Source organism: Andrographis paniculata, unplaced genomic scaffold, assembly GCF_009805555.1.
Source record: "Andrographis paniculata isolate CXL003 unplaced genomic scaffold, ASM980555v1 Contig12END, whole genome shotgun sequence".
Classification (NCBI taxonomy): domain Eukaryota; kingdom Viridiplantae; phylum Streptophyta; class Magnoliopsida; order Lamiales; family Acanthaceae; genus Andrographis; species Andrographis paniculata.
In genome coordinates, this window is record NW_026137402.1 from 213,037 (window position 1) to 235,722 (window position 22,686).

At 39.0% G+C, this 22,686-nt stretch overlaps 2 protein-coding genes across 3 annotated transcripts; both read right to left on the minus strand.

The window, feature by feature from the left end:
• Positions 1–6,701: 6,701 nt before the first annotated feature.
• Positions 6,702–8,489, minus strand: LOC127255683 (uncharacterized). 2 transcript variants are annotated; one of them, XR_007839702.1, is made up of 5 exons: positions 8,384–8,489; positions 8,170–8,307; positions 8,032–8,109; positions 7,886–7,963; positions 6,702–7,820 (listed from the first exon to the last, which is right to left on the minus strand). XR_007839702.1 is itself a non-coding variant. In XM_051281355.1 (3 exons), the coding sequence occupies exon 3, from the start codon at positions 7,824–7,826 to the stop codon at positions 7,272–7,274; it is 555 nt and encodes a 184-aa protein (XP_051137312.1). In that variant the 5' UTR covers positions 7,827–7,963; positions 8,032–8,307; positions 8,384–8,489; the 3' UTR covers positions 6,702–7,271. The 2 variants fall into 2 exon arrangements, 1 of the variants encoding a protein (XP_051137312.1); XM_051281355.1 differs by having other exon boundaries at positions 6,702–7,963; positions 8,032–8,307.
• Positions 8,490–14,279: 5,790 nt separating this feature from the next.
• Positions 14,280–15,911, minus strand: LOC127251611 (40S ribosomal protein S25-2-like). Its single transcript, XM_051275375.1, has 4 exons — positions 15,755–15,911; positions 15,586–15,660; positions 15,352–15,486; positions 14,280–14,543 (listed from the first exon to the last, which is right to left on the minus strand). The coding sequence occupies exons 1-4, from the start codon at positions 15,755–15,757 to the stop codon at positions 14,430–14,432; spliced, it is 327 nt and encodes a 108-aa protein (XP_051131332.1). The 5' UTR covers positions 15,758–15,911; the 3' UTR covers positions 14,280–14,429.
• Between the last annotated feature and the right edge of the window lie 6,775 nt (positions 15,912–22,686).

A 22,686-nucleotide genomic window follows, 5' to 3' on the forward strand; every position in this document is an offset into this window, starting at 1 on the left:
TACGGCCACACGGAGTTTTTCTTGGTCAGTTAATTGTTGAACATCAAAGATTAGTTCTAACCTTCGTTCCCATTGCAAAAATACTTCAGGGTCGGATTTTCCTTGGAACGGTGGCACTTGAAACTTGATCGAGTTGATAGCCTCATCTTCATCTCGTCGGTGATAATTATTATGATGCCTAGGTCATTCCCAATTTTCTTCAAACTCCTCATCATCGGGTTCATCAAAGTTGTGTGGGGGTGGGGGCCGGATGTTGCATCTTGGCCTCAAATGCGGTTGAACATCATTTCGCCTCTGAGCTTCCGGTAACGGTCGGATATTCTCTTGTAACTTTTGTTGATTCTCTTCCAGTTGATCCATCCTATTATTCATCAATTCCAATCTAGAATAGTGAAGAGTTTTGAACTCTCTTAGAATGGTATTGAGAAGGCCTTGTACATCAACTTGTTCAGAATTGGATCCTACACCCTCTGTCATTAGAAATAGAAGAAAGAAAAAAAGAAAATAACCTCACTAGAACTCTCGTGTATCACTCCACACCTTATGTACCTCTCCGTCTCGCAAAAAGGACTCAAATCAAATTGATGGAATTCTCCTAAAGACGATAGCCAAAAAATCCAAAACAGTAGTGAAAATAAAAGAAATATAAGTTCAGAATGAAGGTAGAAGACAAATAATCTAAATAGAATTTTTTTTTTTTTTTTGATAAAAGAAAAGATGAATCAAGAACTAAAAGTAAATAACAAATACCTTGATATTTGATAAAAAAAAAAAAAAAAAATTCATTTTCTTTTTTTGCCTCTTTTTTCGTTTTCTTTTTTTTGCTCTTTTTTTGACGTTTTTTTTCTACTTTTTTTTTTCAAATAAGAACCGTGATATCAATCAAGAGATTGTATCAACAAGCTCTGATACCAGATGACACGGCCCGGCCGCGTATAATTATAACCATATATAATTTTCATACCCACAAAGTTCAATTGAACAAATGGATTAAGAATTATAATAAAACAAAAGAGAAGGAAGAAGAAAAGATAGTGCAGAGAATGTGAAATAACATAGATGATAACCAACTACGAGAATAAGTCTCGGACTTGAAATCAATTCATAGGTAAAATACAAACAATAGGCTAAATCCCACTGCAAAGGATTGGAAGCCACGAATCGATGGAATTACTCCAAAGACCCGATTTGAGATTCTAAATACGAGGAAATCACTCTCTAACACTAGAAAATTATAAAAGTGAAATTCAATTCAAGATGTTAAAAAAGGTCCTCATTACAATGATAGGCAAGGACCTTATATAGAGGTCCTTGAGGAAAATAAAAGGCAACAAATAATAAAGGAAACAAACCAAAAGGTAAGTCTAACTATAAGGAAATAAATAATTAGGGAAGTTCTAGATATGGAATTATACTATATGGAAACTTATAATAAAAGGAAATATATATTAAGGTACTTCTAGAAGTTTCCATAATAAGTGATGATTCCCTTGATAATCTTTCATGATTAACGATTCTCTACATAAGTGATTATTCCCTTGATATACTTCCATGATTAGTGATTCTCTCCATAAGTAATGATTCCTTTGATATACTTCCATGATTAGTGATTCTCTCCATAAGTGATGATTCCCTTGATAATCTTCCATGATTAGCGATTCTCTTGATTTTTCAATTGGAATTCTTGCATGTCCCATTGAAGGAGCATCAGGTGAGGGCTAAGTGGTCACCAAGCATCATCCTTAAATTGATTCTCCATGAAAAATCGTCTGATCAATGCAGTGACGGATTTTTAAAACTGACGAGCTCGGCTTCTAGTGATGGGTCCCACGGGCAGTTGAATGCTTGAAGCTTGGACGTCCTCGTCATGATTTCTCTAAACCGTTTGAACTTGATTTTGATGCCTCTGGTGTAGGTATTGGCGCCGTCCTCTCGCAAGAAAAGAAACCCGTTTCATTTTTCAGTGAAAAGCTACATGGCGCTGCGTTGAATTACTCAACCTACGATAAGGAATTGCACTCCTTAGTGCGGGCACTGCAAACATGGCAACATTACTTACGTCCTCGTGAGTATGTTGTGTACACTGATCATGAATCCCTCAAGCATATCAAATCCTAAAGTAAGTTGAGTACGAAACACATCTGACGGATCTCCTTCATTGACACATTCCCCTATGTTGTTAAATACAAAAAGTGTAAGGATAACATCGTTGCGGATGCATTGTCACGCCGGTATGCACTTATTACCACACATGAGTCTAAGCTATTAGGTTTTTCGTATTTGAAAGAATTATATGGAACTGACCCTGATTTCTCCAATATATTTTCTAAGTGTAATTCTCATGCATTTGAAAGGTATAATGTACATGAGGGGTATTTGCTGCAAGAAAATAAATTATGCGTGTGTAAATGCTCTTTGATAGAATTGTTGATTTGGGAAAGTCATTCGGGGGGTTTGATGGGACACTTTGGTAGGAACAAGACACTTAACTTGCTGCAGGAATATTTTTTTTTGCCACGAATGAAAGCCGAAGTTGAAGCCGCAATTCGTCGGTGTACAACGTGCCTCTCGTCGAAGTCTACTGTTCATCCACACGGTTTGTATACTCCGCTACCTATTCTTGAATTCCCTTGGGTTGATATTTCTATTGATTTTATATTATGTTTGCCTATGAGTAGGTCTGGTAAAGATTCAATATTTGTTGTGGTTGATCACTTTAAAAAATGGCACATTTTATTCCATGCACAAAAACCACTGATGCTTCGCATATTGCTTCATTATTTTTCAAAGATGTTCTTAGATTGCATGGTGTTCCAAGATCCATTGTCTATAATAGGGATTCTCGATTTTTAAGTTATTTTTGGAAAATACTTTGGGCTAAATTAGGTACAAAATTAATATTTTCCACATCACACCACCCTCAAACTGATGGTCAAACAGAAGTTGTTAATCAAAGTGTGGGTAGCTTGTTACGTGCCTTAGTTAACGAGAATTTGAAGAGTTGGGAAGAATGTTTAGCTCATGCTGAATTTGCATATAACCGTACGATTCATAGCTCTATGAATTGTTCTCCATTTGAGTTGTTTACGGTTTTAACCCATTAACTCCTCTTGATCTTATGTCATTGCCACGCAATGAGCACGTTAGTTTTGATGGCAGAAAAAGGGCTGAATTTGTCCAACAACTTCATTCTCAAGTTCGGGATAATCTACGAAAGGCAGCTGACAATTACGCAAAACAAGCTAACCGTGGGCGCAAGAAAGTTGTATTCGAGATAGGAGATTGGGTTTGGCTACACTTAAGGAAGGAAAGATTTCCAGAATTACGAAAGTCAAAACTTACTCCCCGTGGCGATGGGCCTTTTCGAGTGTTGGAACGCATTAATAATAATGCCTACAAACTTGAACTCACAGGTGAGTACAAAGTTCATGCAACTTTTAATGTTTCTGACTTAAGCCTTTTTTATGCATCGGATGAATATCTTATTTGGGAGAACGAGAAAGCTTTTCAAGAAGGAGGGAATGACGAGGACATCCAATCTTCAAGCATTCAAATGCCCGTGGGACCCATCACTCGAAGTCGAGCTCGTCAGTTTCAAAAATCTGTCACTGCATTGATCAGACAATTTTTCATGGAGAATCAATTTAAGGATGATGTTTGGAGACCACTTAGCCCTCACCTGACGCTCCTTCAATAGGACCCGCAAGAATCTCAATTGAAAGATCAAGAGAATCGCTAATCATGAAAGATTATCAAGGGAATCATCACTTATGGAAAGAATCACTAATCATGGAAGTATATAAAGGGAATCATCACTTATGGAGAGAATCGTTAATCATGGAAGATTCAAGGGAATCATCACTTATAGAGAGAATCGTTAATCATGAAATATTATCAAGGGAATCATCACTTATTATGGAGGCACCTAGAAGTACCTTAATATATATTTCCTTTTATTATAAGTTTCTATATAGTATAATTCCATATCTAAAACTTCCCTAATTATTTATTTCCTTATAGTTAGACTTACCTTTTGGTTTGTTTCCTTTATTATTTGTTGCCTTTTATTTTCCTCAAGGACCTCTATATAAGGTCATTGCCTATCATTGTAATGGAACCTTTTTTTTTACATCTTGAATTGAATTTCACTTTTATAATTTTCTAGTGTTAGGAAATGATTTCCTTGCATTTAGAATCTCAAATCGGGTCTTTGGAGTGATTTCATCGGTTCGTGGCTTCCAATCCTTTGCAGTGGGATTTAGCCTATTGTTTTTATTTCACCTATGGATTGATTTCTGGTCCGAGACTTATTCTCGTGGTTGGTTATCATCTATACTAATTCACATTCTCTGCACTATCTTTTCTTCTTCCTTCTCTTTTCTTTTATTCTTATTCTTAATCCATTTGTTCTATTGAACTTTGTGGGCAAGAAAATTATATATGGTCATAATTATACGCGGCCGGACTGTGTCACGTTGACATCTCCTCTGGTGTTAATGCCGCCGATCATCGGAAGGGGGTTGAAACTATATATAGTCGCGACTGATGGCACGACCAGTTGTCTTTTGTCTCCGGATGATGACGAACGTTGGGAACGCGCTATTTATTATATTACTAAGACTTTAAATGAGGCCAAAACTCGTTATTCGTGCATTGAAAACTTTGTTTATCCTTATATAATGCCTGCACGAAATTAGAGTATTACTTGATGTCGGTCGAGACTAAAGTCGTATGTAAAGTCGATCCCCTATGCTATTTACTAAACAAGCCAGTCCTACGAGGCCGTTTAGTTAAATGGGCGTTGAAGTTAGCATCTTTCGCATTGACATATCAACCCCTTAAGGTTGTCAAAAGACAGACCATTGCTGATTTCTTGGCCGAACATCCAGGGATGGTTCGGGTCACGCCTGTAGATTATGTAGGGCTAGAACCCTGGATGGTAGCTTTTGACGGGTCCAGTACTGCGGGGGCAGCCAAAGCAAGCGTCAGGAAAGGGGAGTATGGTGCTTCGCGCATCAACTTCCACAAGGTGTCACGAATAACCAAGCTGAGTACGAAGCACTACTTTTGACTTTGTGGTTCCCGGTCTCCAGGAAGGTCAGAAAGGTCGTCATCCGAGGGGATTCTCAGTTAGTTATCCGAAAAAACTCTTAAAGAATTCAGGTGTAGAGACCCACTGCTCCAAACCCTTCTCCACGAAGTTCACGATCTCCTTCAGCAGCTCACGGACGTAATATTAGAGGATATACCCAGGGACAAGAATTCAGAGGCAAACGACCTGGCACAATGGACTTCCGGTTTCAAAAGGAGAAAGATGCCTCAAGAATTCGAATGTTTACAGGTCGCACCAGACTCGGACTGGCGAACCCCTCTGCTGGAAGGATTGGCATATCCCGGGCAGGCCATCTCGAAAGCTATACGGTACCAGCTCTTGAAATACACCCAAATCAAAGGAGAGCTATATCGATGGAGGTCCGATGGTATGCTGGCACGCTGCTTGGGTCACAAGGACGCATTGAAGGTCATGGCCAAGGTTCATGAAGGCATTAGGGGCTCACACAGGGTTGGACCCGCAATGAGATGAATGATACTCCGCTATGGCTATTTTTGGCCACGGATCTCGTAGGACTGTGTGGATTATGCACGCAGATGTTCAACATATCAACGCCATTGACCCCTTTGACGAATCCCCGTGGAGGAGCTTCATTCAATCATCAAGCCCTGGCCCTTCCAAGGATGGGCAATGGATGTAACTGGAAAGATTCATCCCCCATCATCCAAGGGGCACTCAATTATCCTCGTAGCAACCGACTACTTCACGAAATGGGTGGAGGCCATACCGCTTACCAAGGTACAGGAGAACCATATTATATGCTTCATTAAAATGAATATGATTCACAGGTTTGGCATCCCAAAGACGGTAACCACCGACCAGGACACCTCATTTACGGGCGCGAAGGTCAAAGAGTTCATGCCCAATATGGGATCCAGTTGCTCCATTCTTCTCCTTACTACCCTCAAGCTAACAGGCAGGCCAAGGCAACAAATAAGGTGTTGATTTTGATTATCAAGAAAGCTTTGGAAGATAATCCAAGAAACTGGAATGATATGTTGGAAGAAGCACTATGGGCGTACAGGAATGCTAAATCTTCTGTGACCGGCAACACTCCTTACCGGCTAACTTATGGTCATGACGCCGTACTTCCATTGGAGATTATGGTACCATCGCTCTGAACTTTGCAGACGAACGGACTGTCAATGGAAGAAAACGATCAAGCACTGCTCTAGGAGCTCGATGCCTCACCCCAAGAAAGATTACAAGCACTCGAACATATGCGGCATTAGAAGAAGAAGGCAGAGATGGCCTTCCAGAAGCACGTCAGGTCCCAGACCTTCCAGGAATGTGACATGGTTTGGAAGGTCGTCCTTCCGGTGGGTCCAAATGATGCGAATCTTGGGAAATGGTCACCCACATAGGAAGGATCATTTATCATATCGGCTAAGACAACCGGTGCTGCATACAGGATAATGGAACCCAAGGGAAGGGAGTTCAGCACATTCATTAATGGAAAATATCTCAAGAAATTTTATCCGTCCCTTTAGGAGTTAGAAGAAGAAAGTTCCACGTAATCAAGGATTTTATGCCCATAGATATAACAAAGATGACCAGGACTAAGGAGAGGGTCTACCATCAAAACAAGGCCGATACGGCGTTGGGTTAACATCTACAGAAATAGTTCCCCCCGCCGCTTACAGGTCAGTGCAAAAGAGACAAAAAAACAAAAAGGGGAAGAGGGCAATTCAATTCAAGTTACACGAAGGACCGATCAACATGCAAGACAAACTACTGATCCACGGGGGGATCGCTCAGACCTAATCATGATTAACATGGACATCCATGAGCCCAACGCCATCAGCAGAGGCATCTTCAGCCGGCGGTTCAGGCGTCGCATCTACGATGCATGATCCCCCAGCTATAGGGACCAACATTCGTGGAGGAGGTTGGCCGGTCCGGGGGCCTCGGGGTGCGAAGAACTCCACTAGGCCATCACGCTAGGCCATGCCGAACGCAGTTCTTCGAACCCTCTCTTAGCCCGCTGGAAATTCTTCTCAAAGACAAGTTTTTGCCCGCGAAGTCCCAACAAAGGCTCATCCAGAGCCCTCGTACGATTGTACATTTCTATCATCCGAGCAGTCCTTGAGACGAGACTCGCAGCTACCCTCGCCAATTCCGATGGGATCTCCTTCAGTCGCTCCTCAATTCTGCTCAATTAAGCCCATAGAGTTGTTTCTTCAGCACAAAGGCCCTCTATATACGCCGTCTCATCCTCAGTGCGTTGTTTCTCGTCTAGAAAACTCTGAGCGCAGGTCGCCTTCTCTGCTTCTAGAGCCGCCAACTCTTTAAGCTTATTGTCATTCATATTGCGGACACCCTGCAACATCTTTAGGTGCCCGGAGGTCTCACCTAAGCGGTTTGCAAGATCCTTCAGTTTCCTGTGATGATGCAGGTCCGACGATAGGGATGCAACCGTGGTCAGGACAAATGCCTGTAAGGTGTCTAGGATGAACGAATTCTCCGGTAGGGCAGACTGATAGGCATCAAAGGGATCCGTAACTAGTTCCCCGAAGATAGAAGGAGCAGAGGCATCAGTAACAAGCCTTTGAGCGAAATATGTCTCCACGTCGGCGGGAACTACTTCCGGGACTAGAGGAGCGGTCCGAGAAACGGACATCCAGGTATTATCAGGCTTGACTGAGACAAGGGAGTGGGTCCGGGCCGATTCAGTCGCCGCTTCCGGAGTTGCAACTTCATGAGAAACCTTCATGCTTCCATCAGTTAGAACAATTCGCGGAGTCAGACATATATTGATCTTTTAACGCTTACCTGGAAAGAGGACGGAGGGGAAACAGATCGCTTTGTCTACTTGGCGGCGGCTTCAGAGCCTAACTCCGCGCGGAAAGCCTACCAAGCATGGTTCATCAGGAAACTTCGCACATGCAAGTACAAGGAAAGAGAGAGGCGAAGTATACCTGAGCAAGTGATGTCCATGAAGGCGATTCTGCTTCCGGGGCGATTGAGGATAAAGGGGTGGCCCTTTTGGGAGGAACCTGCACAATTCCAACGGGATAAGAGTCTATCTTCTTAATGGAAACTCGTTCTTGGAGTACCTGAAGGAAAGGTGGTGACGGAGCTGGTCGTTTGGCGGGCCGCTTCGGCCGCGATTTAGGCCCGGCTGGCTTTGAGATCAACCTTCGGGTGCATCGAACTGCGGAAAGTGATATGGACCGAACGCTTAGGAGGTGTGCCTGCGATAGAAAGAAAAGTAATCAGTCATATGTGTCTCCGAACCATGTGTCCAGTAGGTAAAAACAAACAAAATACCTGTAGTCGAGGGCACGAGTACTTCCTCTACCCCCTCGGAGACAGCGTCGGGTGATCCCTCGTCACTCGAATGTTCGTCAACTAACTTGGCTAGAGACCGCCGTAGGACAGCCACGTCCGCATGAGCTAGAAAATCAGCCCACCAGCCATCAAAGGTAAGCAAAGTGCTCGGGTCAGGGGAATAAGATGAGTGCGGAACATCTTCTATGTCGCGAATATAAGTGCATCAAGCATCAAAGAGAGCCGACCCTAGATTCTGGCCTAAACCAAGAGGGGGTGGTAGGAGAAAGCCGAACAGAGGATCCCTTGGACCAAGACAATGGTGAGCATAGTATTGAGGTTGATAGACTTCTCCGAGCAACGGATTATATCGGGATCCCACAGACAAACCCCCAATCAAAATCCGGGCAGTCAGACACTTATTCCAGCACATTGAACGGGGGAGGTCGGTAGCCGCAGGAATGGAAACACCAAGAAATGCAAAGAGACCGGATAAGGGGCAGAACTCAGTCAAGGTTCGATCGGTCTCATGTAAGAGGGAGTAAGGGACCGAATGTAGATCACCTTGAACATGAGGGTATGATGCCAGATGAGGGCCTAAAACCGTATGTGGACCAATGGGAAGTTCAGGCGCGGGCTAATTAAATTTGGAAAATATAGCCGTGCCCACAACTTGAGAAACCATAGAGGACCTGCTCCTACCGGTTCGCAAGAAGAAGACACAGAAAGCTTCCCTAGAAATTCATTCACACCATGATATAGCAAACCCAGAAAGAACGAAGCTATGTCTATCTCCGCCACTGACATAAGGGTATTTACAATCGGTTCAACTTCTCGGACAAATCCTTTTGATGCACAACATACAAAATACTTGCTGAACCAATACATAAGGAACGCATTGTACTCCAAAGGATCAACATGACCATAAAGCATGTTTGACACAAGGAATTGGCTCACAGTGGTATTACTGTCAAAGAAAACACGGATGGAAATCAGCCGGACTTGTACGACAGGGATAAAGGAGGTTCTACCCTTTTCAAAGGTAGACCTAAAATTGCTACCACATCCAACACAGTCGGGGTTAAAATCCAGAAGAGAAATACAAATGCATTTATGCTAGGGCTCCAGAAACACATGAGGGATTTGATCATAACGTTGTCACGAGGGATGAATTCAGTACATAAAGATAGCATATCCCAAATACCACAAGTCCGCCATTGCACCCCAAATAAAGGATCTAACCTAGCCATCCAAGATTTAAACTCCGAAATATCGCTACGGGAAGGGAAAACATTAAGATTGAACCAAGATTGAGCCAACAGAAGCTTACCCCCGCCGAGAGCGTCGAAGGAACCCTCGGGCGCTTCATCTCGGTCCTTCGCGAAGGCGCGAGCCCAAATCAAGCCCAGCCTATGTCGGGGCCACCTTTCCGGAGCGCTCCGGAGAAGGATGGCCGGTCTGGGGGCCTGTTTTTGGCCTAGACATTGGAACTCCCCTCGTGGTGCAAGAATCGCCGACGACCCTTAGAAATTGACAAAAAACAGCTACTCCCCGCCCCGGGTCGCCTGGTATCGCTGAGATTGTCGCCTAACCACCTCACGAGGGTACGCTTGGAAGTCGCCACAGCGCGTCTTGAAGGTAGAGGGAGCGAGTTCGCCGACAAGACGAAAAGGAGCAAAGGCGCGGTGCACAGTCGCGAAGAGGAAAGAGAGAATATGAGGGCTTTTCATGGTTGAGCAAGTGGAGGGTGATTTGGTTGTATCCCGAAAGACATAAGGTGCAGTCCTATGAAGGTGAAAGACGGAACTGGCATTGAAATGATTAAGCGCACAGACGAAGCTTAAAAAGCAGGGATCTTACAAAATTACCCAGGCATCAAATTAATTTCACCCAGGTAATTTTGTGGGGGGCATTTGCACACTCCAAAATTAATTGGGTCAACCCAAAACAAGTATAGCCCAAGTTCGGGAAATGTACGGCCCAAAAGGAGGTCCAGATCAGTAAGTGAGTCTGCGGACCCGACCAAACCAATGAGCAAGTTAGCCCAGCAACAACCTATTGGGAGTTAACAAGCAAACGGATAAGGCATAATTTAAAAACAAAAAGAGGTTGAGGAGGTTCGAAAAAAATTAAAGATAAAATCTTATCGGAACAAGATTCAAAAAATAAAGCCTAGGAAGGCTACGGCGACGTGATTCATCAATTCATCATCTTCTAGATTAGTTTTCTCTGCAATTTTTTATTCCTGTAATTTTTTCCAAATTCTTACAGTTTTCTCCCATTAATTCCAATTTAATTTTCAACGTTAATTCATGTCTTACCTTTTTCTTTCTTCGCCAATTTTTTCGGTTATAGCGAGATAGCCTGGATCCTTTCTTGAGAAGGCCGGGAAACCCTAAGATTAAATTAATACCGACAGATTTTTCCGATTAAGCCGTCGGTGGCGATTTTTTTACGACAACAATTATCAATATATTATGCAAAATAAAATAATATTTTTGTCATATCATATCATTCCCTCTCTCACTTAACTTGTCTACTTTTTCTATTTTCTTATATCCCACATAATTTATTATTTTCTTTTTTAAATATAATAACATACTTTAATCAAATTTTAAAATTCATAATTTATAAAAAAAATATTTTAATTACATTAATTAGTCATTTAAATTCTAATCTATAATTATGTTTAATAATTATAATTATTTTTATCAATACATTTTTTAATTACTTACTAATTACACAATACCTACAATACTTAAAACTTTGTGTCTAAACTAAAGTAAACAAATTAAGTTAGTAATATATATATATATATATTTGAACGGTATATGACTCCAAAAAAATATTATTTTTTTCACCAAACTCAAAACATTTTTTTCCAAACTCACTCAAATATCTTGTTAATCGTAATATAATAAAAATTTATCTTGAAAACAATACAAATGGCCTCATAAAAAACATTAAAATAAATTGTGGATAAATAATTATACTTCATCTGTCTCCGAAGAAGGATACTATTTATCATTTTTATCCGTTCCAAAATAAGGATATTATTTTCTTATTTAGTAATTGTACTACCTACCTAACATAATTAATACTCTTGCAACTTACAATGTATTACTCAAATATCATTATTTTTATATCACAATCTAATATAAACATTTTTGTCTTTTTTACTATAAATTAATATAATATTAATATTTAAAAATCTACGTATAAAAAATAAACGTTACTCTTCTTTTGGGACGGGACGGAGATAGTAAAATATTTGAACTTTGGAATAGTATTAAAAATGAGGAGGACCATGCAAATCACTTAAAATTAGTTATTCTAATTTACTTAATTAATTAAAATAATTAATATAAGTTTATATCATCAATTTTAAATAATCACCATGCGTCCTGAATTCAAACTGAATTTTCAATTCAGAACCCTTTTCACCCCCTTAAAAATTATATTTTTATCGACCAAAATTTATAGTACGAAAAAACACTTGATTTAGCAAATACTTTTTCCGTACTATAAAATTAAGCCGATTTAGTCGGCACAAATTTTAAAAAAAAGGTAAATAAAAATAATTTCTTGTAAAGTAATAGTTTTGTATGGGGAGTGGCTCTTATTAAGACACCACCATACTCAACATACCCTTACCGTGTCTAGCTCAAATAGGTACAAGTTTGGTAATTTTACTAGGGTGTGTTTTTTTGGAAATTGTATTTTAAATTAAAATTTGAATTAAAAAAAAAATATTTGAATTAAAATAATTTTATAATGCAATATAAATAAATATTAATGTAATTTTTTAATGTAAAATCAATTTTTATTATAATATAAAAAAATTAGTGTTTGATTTCATATTTTTTTTAAAAAAATTTAATATAAATAATAATTTTTTTAAAAAAATGCACAAAAGAAACACACTAAAAAGTGCTTTTTAGGCATATATATTTGACAGAAGGAAAGAATCTTTAATGTGTTTGATTTTGGATTTGAGATTCAGATCAACCCACATGTTTTCAATAAAATATACTCATTCGCACGTCTAACAGTATACATTTTGTATTCTTGTCCGTCCAACATAAACTTATTTATTTATTTATTTATTTATTGCTGAAATAAATTTTACACATCTATAAAATACTAATACAATGAATATCTTTCACTCAAACGAAGACAGTAATATTTTTCTTATACTCTCTCCGATCCATAACAAAATATCTATTTTTCTATTTTAGTATATCCCATAACAAAATATTAATTTCTTTTTTAGTAACTGTACTATCTACTTAACATTACAAATATCTTTACAATTTACAATATATTACACAAATGTCATTACCTTTATATCACACATACTAATAAGGTTATTTTAGTCATTTATACTTTAATCCTACTGCATCCCAATATAATACTAATATTTCTAAAATTACTTACAAAAAGCAAATGAATATTTACTTCTAGGACGGAGGGAGTACAATATTTCATAAAAATAATACTTCCTCCATCCATAACTAAGTATCCATTTACTTTTTGCATGTTGATCTTTGGATATTAATTATTATATCAAAATGTATTACAAATCAAGGGAAAATTGCAAAAATATTTCTATTAGTGTCTTATAATACTAATATAATGACATTTGTATAAAAAATTATACAAATATAAAGATTTTTTTATTGTTAAATACAATGACTCAAAAGGTAAATGAATACCTTGTTATAGAACGGATAGAGTATTTAAACAAAAACTAAAAAGAAATATATTCAAACTCAAATCAAACCCAAACAAACTATAATACTCCCTCCGTCCCGGTGCAAAATTGTCGTTTACTTTTTACACATAAATTATTTAATATTAGTATTATAATGGATTGTAGTGAAAAATACAAAATATCTTTATTAGTATTGTGTAATATAGTATTCCCTCCGTCCCAATAAGATTGTCTTATTTTTTTCATTTTCTACCGTCCCAAAACAATTGTCTTTGCTTCTTATTTAGTAATTATGATCCCTACTTTATAACAAAAACTATTGATACATTTCCAAACTATCTATAATTATTACTCTAACCTAAACCCTTAAAATTATTGTAAAAACAAGAGTATTATAAACTTTTTATCTTCTACTTTATACTCACTTTCAATTAAATATTATTATTTCTTAATTCTCGTGTCCATCCCCAATAAGACATCTTTTTTGAAACAGAAAGTATAAATTAAAAAGATATTTATTATGTTAGAAATTTATTATGTTAAGTAGTACAATTACTAAATTAGAAAATTATAACTTATTTTGAGACAAACAAAAATGAAAAATAAGAATCTTTCAATACAGATAGACGGAACTGAGGGAGTAATACAACTCATCAATCCACTAGTAGTAGGTATAGTTTGCTATTATGTTTCAGGTTTCTTATTTAGTAAATATAGACCCCACAATCAATATAATTTTTAATAAAAGTACACAATTTTCTCCTAAAATGTTTACATAAAAATATTACTTAAACCAACATACATAAAAAAAATCCATGAATGTTTTCAAAATTGACGAGGCCTTTAAACCAAAAAAAAATCCATGAATGCATGTAAAAAAGTTGTGTTGGTACTGATGCCCCCTACTCATCAATTTTATTTATTTTTTTTTTCTCCCAAAACTATTGAATCAAATCAAATCAAATCACCTATTTATATGACATCAAACACCACACCAGTATTAATTCAAAATTTTTACTATAATAAAACCCAAAACTCAAGCGTAAAAGAACACCTGAAAACTTTCCTAAAATCTTATTATTCGACGACCTAAATCTTATTATCTAGACCTAAAACTAGTGCCACAAGAGATTCAATAATTTCAAAACTAGCAAATCCAGCAAATGTTACGAAATAACAAAATGGTCAAATTATGAAAATATATCAATAGCCAATTCTGATGGATGAAGATTTGTCCTCAAAGTTTCACAGACGAAATTAAACATATGAGAGCAGACAAAGTTCTAATCGTACCAAACCAAACATGTTGAAAGTTCAGCGTAAGCACAACGTCTAGGTGTTGGTGGACCGGGTGTATATCTGCTGACTCGAATGAGCTGATACCATTCGGATCAAGCCTCTTGCCATAAGCTCCCGGATTGCTTTTCTAGCGAGTGAACCATTGATCTGCAGATGAAAATTTACACAACAAAAATCAAGACAGAATTATATAATGCCAACTCCGGAATAGAATACCAATGTCAAACAACGTAACTTAGAAATTGAATGATGAGGGAAACGGTCAGTGCATTGCGCAAAAGGTTTTGTGAATTCATAGAAGCTGGATATAAATTTGAGCAAACGAACATAAATCCAGTAACCACTTACGAGAATGCCTGCCTAATGTCTGATACCGTTAAATGAATGCTTGTATGGAGAATTAATTCAAGAACCAAGTTTAATAACTTTCTTAATAATAAACAATTTGAATAACAGTTACTATATATATATATGCATTGACAACATTGACATCAACATCAACATCAACATAAAGGTTGCAGAGCATTTTCTCTCACAGGTAGATAAGGTGAATGTTATTGTCAGTCAAAACATAATCTTTAACTAGTTAAATCCACCAACAAATTCTTTACTCCAAACATTGAATCTGAATACATTGAAAACAACTTCAACTTCCAGTTTGGGGACGGAAGCAACTAGCTCTCATGGATAATCACATCTTACGCTTATGTAGCACAATTAAAACAATGTTTATTCATACAAGGTTTTATAAAAGTACAACTACTCCACAAAATCGGTTCACCCAGCATCAAGTGTCTTCATGTGCTACAAAATAAAATTACTGTGAATAAAAACACGATACGCAAAGGTTGTAACCTACTAAGCATTGCAAATCTGAGAAAAAACGAAACAATGCAGAGAAAATCAGAACGAGCTCATCAAGCCAGTCACGCAAAGATAAGCAAACTGAAATTACCCTGAGACGATCGGAGAGAATGGAAGGAGTAATAAGCTTAAATTTTGGGGCCTCCGTGAGAAGCTTGTCGTAGGTTGCCTTATCAAACAACACCATATTGTTTACTTTCTCCTTTTGCTTCCCCTTGCTCCACTTCTGCAATGGTTACATATTTCGATTTTTTTTTTTTTCTCGAAATTAGATATCAAATCCAGAAATCAACCGCAGCAATAAAAAAAGATAAGTATCAGAGACCTTCTTCTTCTGCTTGCCTCCACCGGATTTCGCCGGCTTGGACGACGGTTGAGGAGCCTTATCTTTTTTCGGCGCCTGCACAGACAGAATACAAAAGTACATAAACATAAATTCCAGTAACTAAACAGCAGATCCAAATGGATAGTGTAGAACTAGAGCAGCGGCGTACCATCGGAAGAGATCTCGAGCTCTGATGGATTCGGGGAGCGGCGGATAGAAGACGGCGCAACGAAAAACAAAATAAGTAAAAAGAAAGAAACGAGGGTGCAGAACTAAACCCTAGGCGTACAAAATTGCTCCCATAAACCGGTGTCGTTTTCAAATTAGGCCTTAACGGTTATTTCGGCCTTCAATAAACTTTTAAGCCCAAATTTATTCAATTCAATCAGTCTAATATTGTAAAAATTGTTGGCCTATTGGGCCTCGTTGATGTTTTTATTAAAGGATAAGTTCAAATTTATTAAAATTTGTTTTAATTAAATGAAATAAATTTTGGATTTTACAAAAAATAAAAAAAAAATAAAAAAATTGGCCTATCATATTCAAGTTGTATGTACGTATTTAATTATATATTGTTAAATTTTTAATATACTATCTATCTCTTATTCAAATTTGAATCCATTTTTTATCTTGTCATAAAAAAATATTCTTTTTTTTTATATAGAAAATACTATTTTTCTATTTTTTTTACTATATATTGCCGTTGAAATTCGTCGATGATGGACCAATAAAATAAGTCAGTCAAAATCGATAATAATCGGGTTCCTCGGCCTACTCAAAAAAATATCCGAGCTAGTCTCGCAACAAAAATGAATCGAAAATAATTAGGTGTTGCTTTGTTGAATTATAAAGAAGACGAAAAAGGAAAACCGTAGAATAAAAAATAATAAATGAAGAACTTAAATATTAATTAATTTGGATAATTAAAGCTAGTGAGAGAATAGGAACCAAACAAAATAATAACGAAGGAATGAGAATTGAATTATGCATATGTTGATCGGATTTCTTGTGTTGATCTCTCTTTCAATTTTCTTTTTTCATAGCCATTTTTCCATCATTTTTTACTGGATTAATTTTTTATGGAATTTCGCGATTTAAAATCCCTGTGTTCGACTTAAAAATTCACCAGTTAAAGAGTATAAATAATTATGACTACAAGCGCACCTCTCTTAGGTTGAGTAGCCTCAAGCCGCTCAGATTCTAATATACTGAATAAACTGACCAGAGGTATCCGGTGAGCGACTGGTGGCTCGACTATGAAAAACTGAAGGAATTTCATCAGAAAGAGCTTGAGAATGAATTCGCTCGCCAAACGACAAAAGAAAGGATGAGGGCCTTCCATGCCGAAAAGATCACGCGCAAGGATGTTTTTGAGGCTGCGAAGAGTGTGTTAGCTGCTAAACAATTTGACTCTGCTCATCTTGTTAACATGGAAGCAGCAACAGCGTATGAGAAGGCGAAGGTAATGGGGATCCTCTATGAGAGATGATTCGACCCCGAGAAGATCACAGGCCCACTCGCTGACTGGATAAGAGAGCGGGCCCTGACTTGGTTGATCCAGAATCCCAAGGACCCAGTGGATGTATCATTAGTGAGGGAATTTTACGCTAATATGAGCCAAGCCGACAATCCCAGGAACATATACGTTCAAGGGAAATGGGTGGACTATTCGGCGAGGCATATCAACCGGGTCCTGGGTTGGTCAGTCCACTATCCGACCCAAGAAATGGAAGAAAAATTGAGTGCAACGGAGCAATGTAGCTCGCTTAAGCTGCAGTCGCTCTACAGGATGTTCGCCACCGCTCCCGAGTATAAGAAAAGAAATTTGAAGTTTGGGTCGGTGGACGAGGACAAAGAGGAATGGGTTAAGTGGTCACTGAGTCGAATTATGATAACCACTCACACCACTGACATCCGACCTGACTACCTGTTCGCGCTGCGCTCAATCCTGGAAGAAAAGGCTGATATTGATTTGGGCACGATAATCTGCATCGACATCTGGACAAGAAGGAAGGTAGACCGAACGTTGTGTCATGGGACCCTGATTTGGAGAGGCTGTTGATTTGCCCACTCCAGCCCCAGAGTTGCAAATGAAGCCGCTGCTCCCAGCGGCCTTTCACAAAAGCCGGCTGGAGTCCAAGGGGTTCGGCCTTATCCCCAAACAAAGAAAAGGAAGGCAAAGACGACCGCTCTTTCCCCCCACCAAAAAAGAGAATGAAAGTTGTTGAGGAGGAGATCGTGTAACACCTTGGCCGGCTCAAACCGGAGCGTCACAGCCACGCCACACCGGAAGGCTCGTCCATCAACCAACGAGTCCTACGTTGTGGCGCTAAGGCTAAAATAATAAATACCAACAACTAATAGAGACTTAGAATTAAAGCGCAACGGCTTATCAATTAAGTAAATAAAGTTCAATTCAAAAACATAAATTGGAAATAGTTCAAAAGGCTTTAGTCTTTAAACATGATTAATGAATTTCAAAAGTTTCTTAGAAGGTAAAGTAGTTCTAATTTCCCCCAATGCATCATATGACGTGAATGCATCACTTAGGTATAACGGAAGCATGATCACCTACAAAAAGATTGTAAGAAGAGGGTCAACACAACAGTTGAGTAAACGCAATTAATCGAAGATAATTTAATACAGTATAATGCCACAAAATCATTTGAAGAAGATAATTGAATAATATGACACGTATCACATAAGGGGAATTCACACACACGAGTCTTTTAGCGCCTCCCTTATACCTTTTTTTCATTCTCAAATAATAGTGATGAGCACATCACGAAGAAAACTCCACTAGGCCTTAATCAGGGCCGGCTCGACCCGGTTTTCCAACCTTATTACTTCGTATGACACATCACATAGTTTCACATAGCAACCATAGGGTCACAAACCTCAAGGAAAACTCCAGAATGTGTACATAAGGGTTCGAAATCCAAAGTACATGTAAATCAATTTATTATTAGTTTGCGAGGGGCGCCATATAGCCCACAACCCTTTAGTCTCCGATATAACATACCAAGAGGGGATTGTACGCAATCCGTTCCTCCATCACAGATGACGGTCTAAAGACCTTTTCATTGTGAATAACGGGCACCTCGGAATCACCCAAAACGGGAACCCACCATCTCGATCCCTCGACCTAGCCCATTCGGGATCTAGTTAAAGTTTCGCTAGTTATCCTAAAATACCGATATACCCTCACGTGTTTGCAAGGCACAGAGGTGGAAGACTATGCCTTATCATCCAAACAATCGACGAGTTGATCGGACTCGACAGGTAGTTTCAATTACCAATTTGACCAAATACTCAACATGCTCTTAGGAAAATTTCAAAAAGAGTGTTTTAAACTCAAAATATTTCAATTTTCAACATTTAACCATGCAAAAGTAGGATATTAGACCCAACAAGTTCGTTATAATCACACTTTATTTCGCCAAATAAACATCCGAAAAATATGTCAACCACAATAGGCATGGTCTAATTCCAAAAATCATAATATTTAAATATAATCGTAAATCTTTTTCCAAAAACTATAATTAGGTTGGGGCAAAACTAGGGTTTTAAACCCATCCCATAAATTCTACGATTTTCAATTTAAAATACAATAATAATCTTCACATAAGCCTTAGATGACATTATACTCAACTTTCTAGAAGAAATTGGCAAAACCTAACACTTTTAGGGCAAACTCATTTGACAATAATTTTGAAAAAGGGTATCAATAGAAAGGGGTCTAGGGATTAGAACGTATCAATCTATCTAAGATTAATCCCACTTACCTCAAGAGAAGAGACCAAAAGGATGAATTTTTTAGAAGAAGAACTCCAAGAAGAAGAAGGGCTGGCGGCGGCGGCGGCATGCGTGATGGCTGTTGCTGCTGTCCTTTTCTTTTCTTTTTTTTTTTAAATTTTATTTTATTCTTTTATTAAACATAAAATATTTAGCCCTTTATTAATTATTTTATCCTACTTTGGCTCAAACTCAATTTTTACTTCTAATTTAAACCCAACTCTTTAATTTATTACACTAAAAGACCAAAATAAATTATGCCCAAAATGAAATTTGTCCGACACCGGCAAACTTCCGGCGATTATTTTACGGGGTATTACATCCTTCCCCCCTTAGGACATTTCGTCCTCGAAATCGATCTGCACGCCCGGAGCTACCTCAAACAACTCTGGATACTTTCCTCGCATTTCTTGCTCGGTTTCCCATGTCGCTTCTTCAACCCCATGCCGCGACCACACTACCTTCACCATCCCTATCTCGCGGTTCCGCGTCGATCTAAATTTGAAGGCCACAATCTGAATAGGTTGCTCTGAGTACACCAAATCCTCCTGAAAATCCAAGACTTCCGGCTGAAGTATATGAGATGGGTCAGCCACGTATCTCCTCAATTGAGAGACATGAAAAACATCGTGAACCCTTTTCAATGTCTCCGGCAAGGCCAACCTGTAGGCCACCTCTCCAATCCTTTCGATGATCTCGTACGGCCCTACATATCTCGGGCTCAACTTTCCCCTAATACCAAATCTCCTCACACCCTTCATCGGTGAGACCTTAAGTAATACATGATCACCCACCTTAAAATGCCCATCCCTTCGAGCAAGGTCGGCATAACTCTTCTGGCAATCTTGGGCGGCTTTCATCTTAGCCTTGATGTTACGAATCTGATTCATTATCTCCTCAATCATTTCGGGGCCCAATACAACCCTTTCTCTTAGGTCACTCCAACACAACGGCGTTCTACACTTCCTCCCATACAAAGCCTCAAAGGGTGCCATCCCAATGGTTGCTTGATGGCTATTATTGTAGGAGAACTCCACTAGAGCCAACTGATCCTCCCATCGGCCTTGAGAATCCAATGCACAAGCTCGCAACATATCTTCCAAAATTTGAATGGTGCGTTCAGTCTGCCCATCGGTCATCGGATGAAAGGCCGTACTCATCCTTAACCGAGTACCGAATTGTTTCTGAAGCTTTTTCCAAAAATGCGACTGAAAACGAGGGTCGCAGTCCGAGACAATCACCTCCGGAACTCCATACCTCTTCACCATGTGTTGGATATACAACCTTGCCAACTTCTGCATGCTCCAAGTCATGCTTATCGGGATAAAAACTACTGCCTTAGTCAATCGATGAACAACTACCCAAATGGCATCCGCGCCCGATCTCGACTTTGGTAATCCGGTCACAAAATCCATAGCAATCGAATCCCACTTCCATTCCGGAACTTCCAACGGTCTTAACAAACCCATAGGTCTCTTATGCTCCACCTTGACCTTTTGGCAATTCAAACACTTGGCGACATACTCTGCAATGTCTCTTTTCATACCGCGCCGCCAAAAATGTCCTTTCAAATCTTTATACATCTTATCGCAACCAGGATGCACTGAATATGGAGAAGTATGAGCTTCTTTAAGTATCCTTTCCTTAAGATCCAACCGATCCTTTGGTACACACCATCTGTCTCGAAATCTTAGACTTCCATCCCGACCAATATGGAATTCGCTTATTTCACCTTGTTGCATCTTTATCGCTAAGTTGAGTAAATCATCGTCATCAACCTGAGCTTCCCGAATCTCCCTCAAAATCTCGGGCTCAACCGACAAGGCACCCATATATCCTTCAATCACCTTAGGACCTACTACCTCAATTTGTAGATTCTCGAATTCATGACACAACTCTACGGGTAATGTCATCGAACATACATCATGACTTGACTTCTGACTCAAAGCATGCAACCACATTCGCCTTGCCTTCCTGATATAAAATATCCAAGTCATAGTCCTTTACTAATTCCAACCACCTCCGTTGTCTCAGATTCAACTCTCTTTGAGCGAATATGTATTTCAAACTCTTATGATCGGTGTAAATCTTGCAATGAACTCTGTAAAGGTAATGTCGCCATATCTTGAGAGCAAACACGACAGCCGCCATTTCCAAGTCGTGAGTCGGATAGTTCTCTTCATGTGATTTGAGTTTCCTCGAAGCATATGCTATCACCCTTCCATCTTGCATCAACACACACCCCAATCCTCGTCTTGACGCGTCACAATACACATCGAACTCTCGTCCATCTATCGGCAATGCCAACACTGGTGCAACCATCAACCTCCGTTTCAACTCTTGGAAAGCTTGTTCACATGATTCGTTCCACACTACTTTGACATTTTTCTTCAACAACGATGTTAATGGCCTTACCAATCGTGAAAAGTCTTGCACAAGCCTCCGATAATACCCCGCCAACCCCAAAAAGCTCCTAATCTCTGTCTGCGTCTTTGGTCAGGGCCAATTTTCAATAGCGCTCACTTTTGATGGATTGACCGAAACACCATCCTTTGAAATAACATGCCCCAAAAATGCTACTTCGTTCAACCAAAATTCACACTTAGATAGTTTAGCATACAAGTGATGCTCCCTCAGTACTTGTAGTACTAATCTGAGGTTATTCTCATGATCCTCCTTGCTCGAAGAATACACCAATATATCATCAATGAAGACCACAACGAACTTATCCAAATATGGTCTGAAGACTCTATTCATCAAGTCCATGAAGGCAGCCGGAGCGTTCGTCAACCCAAATGTCATCACCGTAAACTCCTAGTGCCCATAACGAGTTCAAAATGCTGTCTTCGAAACATCGCCGTCTGAAATCCAAAGCTGATGATATCCCGACCTCAAATCTATCTTCGAGAATACGCTTGCTCCCTTCAGTTGATTAAAGAGGTTGTCAATCCTTGGGAGAGGATACTTATTCTTAACGGTAACTTGATTCAATCCTCGATAATCTATGCACAACCGAAGACTACCATCCTTCTTCTTAACAAACAGAACGGGCGCTCCCCAAGGAGAATTACTCGGCCGGATATACCCTTTATACAATAACTCTTGAAGCTGCTCATTCAATTCGGTCAACTCCTTAGGTGCCATACGGTAGGGAGCCTTAGACACCGGTTCTGCCCCTGGAATTATATCAATCGTGAAATCTATCTCACGGTGAGGCGGCATACCCGGTATCTCATCAAGAAATACATCTCCAAACTCCTTTACCATCGGCATGTTCAAAAGCTGACTCTCATCTCCCAAGACATC

Coding starts and splice junctions, on each gene's coding strand:
- LOC127251611 (XM_051275375.1), bottom strand. Junction 15,487..15,585: donor GAGGCAAGCAGAAGAAGAAG/GTCTCTGATACT, acceptor TAACCATTGCAG/AAGTGGAGCAAGGGGAAGCA. Junction 14,544..15,351: donor TTCTCTCCGATCGTCTCAGG/GTAATTTCAGTT, acceptor TTTCATCTGCAG/ATCAATGGTTCACTCGCTAG.
- LOC127255683 (XM_051281355.1), bottom strand. CDS start 7,826: ATGAAGGTTTCTCATGAAGTTGCAACTCCGGAAGCGGCGACTGAATCG.